Raw genomic sequence first — 8,855 nt, 5'->3', positions numbered from 1 at the left:
CCCTTCCTGCTCACAGTCAACCCAAACAGGTTGTTATACTGATATACACGCATACAGTCCTTCTTTCCTTTCCCAGACATAGAGATTCATTGCTGTGATCTCTCTCTTACAGATCCCAGAGCCTCTATTTTAATACCTCACTAGTGCATTTTTAAAGCTCTGTATAAGTGGTCTAGAAAGAGACAAAAACCCAGGCCTATTCTTCAGACTGAAAACGTATTATCTCTCATTTTGAGCCAGCAAGAATGACCCACACGCAGCCTATAAAGCTCTAGTGCTGTAGTCAGCAGGTCACATACTTTCTGCCTTGCCTCTACTTGCACATCCTGGTAATTCAATACCAGAATCCATTTCCCAGTAAAGCAGAACTTTGGTTGCTGCAGTGACCAGGCATGTTCACTCCCAGTACAGGGAGTGCAAGGTGTAGCAGCCTCTGCTATGTCATTTGCTTGTTCCCCTGGCACAAAACCAGGCATTCATTGAACTGGGATTTGAATGCCTTCTCAAACATTGACTATACCTTCCCTGAAGGCACATCTTGTTCCCAGATCTCCTATGTTCTTCTTGGTAGTACTTTCCAGTTCCTAACAGCCAGGTTAACTGCTCCAGGTTCTGCCCTCTGTTCCCCCACATTCCTTTTACTGTGTTTGCTCAGTAGCAGAAGACAGACAATTCTTCTGAGCAGACAAACTTGCAGGTGTAGTTGCACTCTGGGTGTGTGCAAGGACCCTAAGAAACCAGACTCAAATTCTTCTCAGTCACAACCCACCAGTCAACTCTGTGCCTGCCCTTAGGAAATCTAGGCATTTCAGTAAGGTAAATCCTGCTTCCCTTGGCATCTCAGAATTTCAGCTCTGAGCTCTTAGCACAGCTTTAGCAATGCACCTCTATTCAGATTTGAAGAGTAAAAAAATCTGCTCAATTACACAAATCTACATACCACTGAATCCACTAAGAATCTGTGTCTCAGGCCCCACCAGTGTAGTTATGTGGCTGTGTTTCCAGGGACAGACTGTCCTCCTCCTCACCCTGAGACATTCTCATAAGAATAACTCCTTCCACAGAAAGGTTTCTGACTGAGAAACTCCTAAGGACAGTTTGTGTTTACCTTTTCTCCTTGGCTGTTGTCCCTTAGGAAGATCTGCTTCTGCCTGGAGATGGAAGTTGTCTTGTAGTAGTCCACCAGCTTGTTTAGCGAGTGGAATTTCTCTGTCCACAAATAATAGCTACCCTTGGAATCCCTCATCACTTTGAAGTGTTGCACATCATCTTCATGCCTGGATCCCAATGGAAAAGAGATCATCAACAGATTGCACTTTTACCTTTTTTCAAAAAGTCTTTTCCAGAAGGGTACTAAGACTTCTTGTTTGGCCAAATCTAGACTTCTGGAAAGTCATGCAGTGGCAGTCCTTGTGCCTACTGGACCCAGATGTGGCTCTGTTTCAAAAGATTCATCGATTTGCAAACACACAGTGCCCCAGGGCTGCCCAGTCACAAAGCACTATCAGAACAAAGCACAGGGTTTTAAACCCTCTCTTTTGAAATAAAGGTCACAGGAGCTTCCAGGGTGAAAAAGTGCAGTTGTAGTCTACCCAACAGCCTCTGCAGGTCCTGTTAACATCCAGTCTGCATTGACTATAAGACCTGTATTACACCATTACACACCATGGGGATCACCACCATATGCAGACACAGTCATGTGAAACCATACACTAAACTTTAAGATGGTATAAAATCTAGTGTAACTAGATTCTAGTGTAACTAGTGTTATCTATGTAACTAGATAAATCTTGTGTAACTTACTACAGGTCATTCTCCCTACTCAAAAGTGGAAAAAAAAAGAATTTTCTGTTGCTGTTACAAGCCAAATTAACAAACTCAACCTTCTGCCCCTTATTCCCCCTGCACCTCCCCTCCTCTCACCTCTTCTCTGACGTGTACAATTCCTCTTTGCACCAAATGTGATCTGGCTTTGGCACCCACCTCCTTGCTCTGTGCAACTCCAGGCACTCAAAACACTCTCCTCAGAGGCTACACCTGCACAAATAAACTAGATGGGGACAGGCAGGGACTGAATGCTATCCTTGACTGCTACAGCCCCAAGCTGTTGAAGTGTTAGCATGGTTGTGGTTTAAATGGGAAAACTCCCCCTTTGATAGTGCTGGGCCATGGTTAGAAAGAACAGGCCAGGAACTGTTCACACGGAGCTGCTTGAATACAGCTCTTCTGTTTGGTGGGGTGAAGAGGGTGTAGCCATACAGATCTGACCTCTGCCTCACTGCTTGACTTCAGGGCCAGAGAAAGAGCCTGACTGTACTTGATTTGCTGGTGTTAATTGGTGCAAATGTAACCAGAATGTTCTCCTGCATTCCTCCTGGATACTTTTTGAGCTGCCTGAATCAGCAAGTACAGACCACTTGGAAAAGACTAATCATGACTTGTTAATCATGACTCTAATTTAAAACTGGTTATCAACTATTTGACTGAAAATTGGGAAACAAAACATCATTGAAGGGCTCTGTTTAGAAGCAAACGCACTGAGAAGTGCTGGGCTACAGCAAGCTGCTGAAATACAGCTGGGCTGCAAGCAATGAAAAACCAGTCCTTGTCCAATGGCTGTTTAGTGACCTGTGGGAAAAAAGTTTACAATGTAATAGTAATCTCTTCATAGGTAGTAGTTGAATTCTTGGATTTGGTAACCAGAGCTGTCAGGGAATTAAAACAAATGGAAGACACATGTTAAGCACAGTGGGAAACCTTCCTGTACCATTCTGCTTTGCTGTAGCTCTTTCAGGGAAGGAGGTCACCAGAGGATGCAGCTTTGGAATGGGGCATTCACTAGTCACTTGAAAAGAGGCAGAAACATTTGGGAATCAGATGCCTAATTCGTTCTCATTCACAACACAGCAGCAGTACCAGTGACTGGCAGCCTGCAAACTTCTCAAGAGCCTACATCACATTAGGAATTCTTATGAGAGCAGGCTAGGGACACCATTAAACAGGAAAAGAAGCAGGAATATGCTGATAGAAGCAGATACCTAACAGAGATGGAGAAGTCACCATTAGAGTTCTGACTGGCTCGGACGATGAAGCAGCCGACTCCTTTGCTCATGAGGAGGTTCTCTGCCTCGTGGCGGGATATCTTCTCATCAAACCAGCTGTCAAGTGGGAAAAATCACGGAGATGTGAATAAGGATGGGAATTAAGGTAAGGAATAAAAAAGTTGAGGGTAGGGAGAACGTGAATAAGCAGGGTGGAGGGGAGAAAACAAAAGGATCAGAGGAGCTCACATGGCTACTCCCAGTGGCCACGTATATGCTGAGGTACAGGGGTTTGATGGATGCAGACCATTTTGTTTGAGTAGTAAAAGCATGTACATGCAAAGAGAACAATGTAAGCTTTGGTCTGCTAAGAAGCAACACTCAGCTGAAACTGTAATTACAGACACAGTACAATAAGGAGTTAGTCAAAGAAATTTTAAATGACAAATGTGTATGTATACATATATACACACATAACTCTCAAACATATACATCAAATTGCTTTTTTGCAAACTGATTGAAAATTACTGGGCTGTGATGGATATATTGCATGGAATGCACATACATTTTTAGGAGAAGCAAGCCATGAAAGTTTTACTACTAATAAATTGGTGCCTGCAAGAGTTGCAATATCACAAAATCACAGAAGCACAGAATACATAAGCACACTTACACAAATCTATCCAGGCATAAGAAACAACAGCATAAGGCACTGGACTAATAATGAGAAAGTCACCATAAATAGTAAAAGAATATGATGTCAGTAGGAATTTTTCTGTAGAGAAACACAAAATCATATACATTTGCATCTGTCCACTCCATAGCTAATAAGAGCTATGATCTGCACTCTTTGACTTCACCTAATACATAATTGCCTGTATTGCATTAAAATGAAGGACTGTTAAGTTCCTAACATCTCTCATTTCTGCTTTGGAGTTCCTTATTATCATCACAGTTTACCTATGTATCATTAGCAAAGAAAAATCAGAAGAGCCTTGATAACCAATCTCAATGATTACTTAATCAGAAAAAAGATGGGCAACAACAATCCATCAAAAATAGGAGGCAACTTTCTTCCCTACGTCTAGTTCTGTCATCTGGGCTGAACTGCTTCAAGCTGCAGACCTGGCACTTAGAAAAGTGTCAAAGTGGAAATATTTCTTCACAGCTCTTGCACAGAGAAAGCAACACGAGAAAAATGTGTGTGAAAAAAGAAGCTGCCAGTGCTCCTGAGTGATGGCACAGCCCTGCGAAAGAGTGAACAAGAACAACTGACTGGAAGACCTCATCCCCCTGAGGCCCAAAAGTACAAGCCCTTATTTGCACAGCAAACGAATAATGTCCTTCAGCTCAGCCAAGTGGGTTGGCTTATGCTCAAAAAGGCCACTAAGGGCCACCTCCAAAGGGGACAGAGGCACTTATCTGTAACCTCAAAATCCCTGTGTGCTCCCAGTCTGACTGCTCAGGGCAGCAGTGTGTTACAGCCACAAGCACTGGGCTTGGTGAATGCTCTGCTTGTTCACCCCTGAAATGCCGCAGCACTTCTGAAAAAAGAGGACAATGAGAGGTGCTTCTGGGAGCATTTCTGCTAACTGAAAGGTTGTAAAAATCCCATGCACTGTGATATTTATGGCATAGGGCTGGAGAGCACATTTAACATGCATTCCAACACGCATCAGTCCTCTCTGAAAGTGCAGCTCCATCTCCTCAGCGAGAAGAGAGAAATGCAGGTATGCCTGTCCCCTGACAGATCTGTTTGTGTGTGTGTGAGAGACAGCAGGGCGGCATGGCTGGTCTGTCAACTCTGCCGATCCAGAGTACCACCAGCTGTCACAGCATTGCACTGACCTCTAGTGCACCGACAGAAACTCACAGGCACTTTGGGGGGCAGGGAACGCGGCGGCAGGGTGGGAAAAGGGAGTCTGTGTCCCTAAGAGTCAAAGAGGAGGCAATTTTCTTATGATTCATTTTCAGAAAGATTTCTTGCTCTTCCTTTTGCACTTAGCCTCTGTCTCTGCTCCCAAGACTTCACATCATGACTATTCTCCTTTTCTCTGAGGACATCTAAATGCAATTCCTGCCACATCCCAGTGTCCCTCTGCTCAGCAGCAACAAAAGAGTCACTTGGGACTGACAGCGATCATCGAGATCCATTTAGCTCCGAAAGAGCAGAGGATGCTTTGGGGTAGAAATACGCTGTGCTGGCAGAACTGTGTGTAGCATTATGGCAATCCCTGCCAGACCCAAAGTGCAGGATGTTATGCCCAGCACTTCCCCTGTCCTGTCCTCTGTGCTCTCGGTGGAAATGTGCCATGGTGGTGACACCATTTCTGTCACACTTACGGGGGAACATGGAAATCAATGAAGTTCTTAGGAACGTAGCCCTCGTGACTTCTGAGCTCAGCCTTGTACCACTCTTCCTGGGAGCTCAAAATCTGCAATGGAGAAATGGACAGAATAAATGCATCTCCTGAGGCAGGCAAAAGTAACCAAGATTCAGAAAGAAACCTAGAATGTCTTGTAAGAATAAAATAAAATGGGACATGTTCTCTACTCCCCACCCATGGTGCAACAAAGTTTGTGGCTGACGACCACTTCAGAGCAAGCAAGCAATAAAAAGCCCAAGTAGAATTAGAGAGATGGCTTGTTAACTTTACCCCTTTGTCTGACTGCCTGTCTGTGTGTCTCTGATGCCTGTGAAATGGAGAAATTCAGCTTTGAAAGACTTAGTAGGGGTTTAATTTATTCTCTGTGCTGCCTTTTGTAGTTGATACTGTATCATCTCAGATTCACAAGGGAAGAAGAAAATATCTGTGAAAACTCCTCTGACACATGGGTATGGAGGGATATGCAGCTGTGTCTGCGTGTGTTATGGCTGCACAGATGTTACCATGTGCTCTCACCTGTCATTTCACAAGAGATTCTTTGGTGGGTTGTCAGCTGCCCTGAGCTTTGCCAAGGTAGATATAAGAAGGAGGCAAAATGTGTTTGCCAGACACTACTATACTTAGGAGATTGTAGGATAGCTGGAAGTGAGTCCACATCACACACTGGAGCAGCTTCAAGTGTGCTCATATTAACTGTATTGGTCCTTAGAAGCATCACTGCTGACCAGGGAGGGCCCAGATTCATGACACCCTGGCGGATGGCCCAAGGTACAGCCCTAAGCTGGAGAAGAGAGGACAGGAATACAACCACAGTGGGATTTTACTGCAGATGTGGTCCTTGGTGTTTTGTTTGACATTCCAGCTCCTGGGACAGGATTCTGCTGTATGAAATAGACCGTGTTCTTGCACTTTCTGGTTTTGGAGAGGAGCCTAAAAGCATGAGCCATGACAGTTTTAAAAGGAAAAAGCCAGTGGAAATGACTTAATTTAAAATCTATTGTTAACAGTAATAATACTTACTTTGTGAGCCAGTCTCACAGTTTTGGGAGCCTAAGGCACATTTTAACTGCTTTGTATTGACAACAGGATGTTACTGTCTCTGGAGCCAATTCTTCATTGCCTTCCCTGCCACATAGGCAGGATTCAGAAAAGTTAAGGAACAGAAAGCTGTGGAATTCCCTACTTGTATAGTCACTGCCATCCTCATGCCTGGGTGCTGGGTTGAGGATCTTTTTTCACTGCTGTGGCCAAACACAGGCGATGATGGCTACTTCCTGCTCATGCCTGGGCCCTGCTCGGTTGGAAGTGAGGTTTCCAGAACGACCCACCAGCTGTTTGCCCCTGCAGAGCTGGCAGGTTTCTCTCAGTGTGTCATCCTCTCAGAGAAGGATGTGGGGGGGTAAGAGGGTGGATTTCCTCCTGTTGCTACTGGTTGAGGGCCTCATGTTTCCGGTTTTGTAATCTCTACATCAATATTTCACCTTATCTCCTTCATATATCAGCAGGTTGTTGCAGGCAGCACGAGGGGGCTCATGATGGGGTAGGAATGTGTGTGTGCCTATGCCAGAAGAGAGTTGTTACTCAGGCTGATTTACTGCTACTATCGCTTGGGTGGCTAAGGTGTTGTTTCGTTTACCTCAAGGACATTGAAGCAAGAAGGAGTTTGATTTTTCTGGTAGTGAATTCTCTATGGCAACCAATAATAATAATAATAAAACTGGTGTGCAGTGTGACACTTTTTATCAGAGGATTCCAACATACTTTGAAAGGACCTCTAGCTTATAATGATTTTACAGGAAGGGAAACTGAGGAACAGAAGGAAAAGTGACCTGGCCAATACCATCACCCCAGGAGGGACTTGATGGAAGTCTCCTGAGAAAAAAGGCATCAGTAAAGGTCATGTGATAGTAGGGACTGACTGGGGAAGAGTAAGAGTGGTTATCTGTACTGAAGAGAGGCAGTGATTTCTCCAGAACCTTCTCACAGCTCTTTGGAAAGATTTGGTACTATTGAGCTCTGGATGCTATCAACTTTGTCTAAGCGCCAAGAATTAAAAGGCCAATAAAATAAAAAATGGTAGTGATGGAAAAGGCAAAGCTGAGACTCAATATCTGATTATTAGCTGGAATATCTGTGACTGCACAGAGGGGTAGCAAAGGCTTCTTGCCAAACAGGGCTATACATCCTATAGTTGTACATCATCCCTTTGGACAGTAAAGGAGCTAAGGCCTCAGGGAGGAGTAATACTCAGGCCTTTTCAATGGAAACAGAACATCTGGGGCTGAGAAGTGGATAAATAATTAGGGTGAAACTTCAAGTGACTTCATCTGTGGGACTTTGGTAATGTTAACAAAAACTGTTCTATCATAACACATACAAATCAACTTTAAAGAGAGTTCCAGAAGCTCCATATTGCAGATGACCAACTCTACTTCTGCCATTGCCCCATTGTGAAATTCCTGCAAGGGTGTATATAACATTATTAGACCAGGACCTCTTAAACTATTCCACTATGTGTGTAACAGTCAGTCTCATGGAATTTTCCTCTTCTGTTTGCAATTGCCTAAGATCCCTGCAGCATCTAACAATAGTTACTAACAGTGAAAAGTTAGATAAGAATTCTAGAATGGATGAGTTATCAATTCTAGAATCCAACTGTCTTTTAAACAGTTCAAGGGCTGGAAATAAGGAAATCAGCAATCTCTCTGGACACAACTGATCCTGCCTGCATTTAGACATATTCAGCAGAATGTAGTCACTGTGGATGGTTTACCTGGTCAATGAAAACAGACAGGACCCTCAAAATCTGCCACTAAAGATCTTGATCTGTGCCCCAGCAAAGGTACATACCCTTCCCTGCAGACTATCAGAGGACTGCAGGGCAACTAAATCCCCAGTTCATGGACATAAAAATCAAGAACAGTGGACACAGACTCAGGTAACCTGGGAATTGTTGTTCTATTGCAAACCCTATGGGAGAGGAGTATCATGCATTTGTATACTAGTTTATAGATGTGTCTTCATCTGTTTTGTCAGGGCAAAGGGAAGCACAAGAAAGATCTGGAAGCAGTCTCAGAAATGCTGTTTAGTCAAGTTGGGGACTGTACTTACTTACCTTCAACATATCCCCAGCCTGGAAGCTCAACTCATCTTCTCCAGAAGCAGTGAAATCAAACTTGGCAATGGCTTCCATACTGTGTCTTGGGGGCAGAGCAAAGCTGGAAGAGGTAATGTCAGATACTTGTCAGTACCTATGAGCTACTGGGATTGTGGAGTCCAGCCCCTGGAAAGCTGACAGGCAGTGCTGGGATTTGAAGCACTCACGACCTACGGGCAGCCATTAGTTACTAGACATGGAAAGACATTAGCAGGTAGAAGAGAGGGCATGGCTGAGCTGTAATTAGCTGAAGTCAGAAGTACAAATAAC

At 44.1% G+C, this 8,855-nt stretch overlaps 1 protein-coding gene across 1 annotated transcript in view; it reads right to left on the bottom strand.

Moving 5' to 3' along the window:
* Positions 1–8,648, bottom strand: part of GRAP2 (GRB2 related adaptor protein 2) — a 13,219-nt gene extending 4,571 nt beyond the window's left edge. The window contains exons 1-4 of the mRNA XM_031057739.1: positions 8,544–8,648; positions 5,385–5,476; positions 3,039–3,158; positions 1,109–1,277 (exon numbers count right to left, since the gene is read on the bottom strand). Of these exons, the coding sequence (XP_030913599.1) occupies positions 1,109–1,277; positions 3,039–3,158; positions 5,385–5,476; positions 8,544–8,621 (459 nt within the window). The 5' untranslated portion in view covers positions 8,622–8,648. The remainder of the gene's footprint in view (positions 1–1,108; positions 1,278–3,038; positions 3,159–5,384; positions 5,477–8,543) is intronic.
* Positions 8,649–8,855: the final 207 nt, after the last annotated feature.

The sequence above is a fragment of the Geospiza fortis genome, unplaced genomic scaffold (genome assembly GCF_000277835.1).
Source record: "Geospiza fortis unplaced genomic scaffold, GeoFor_1.0 scaffold173, whole genome shotgun sequence".
In the NCBI taxonomy this organism is placed as follows: Eukaryota; Metazoa; Chordata; class Aves; order Passeriformes; family Thraupidae; genus Geospiza; species Geospiza fortis.
This window is presented reverse-complemented; position numbering and strand designations above follow the sequence as displayed.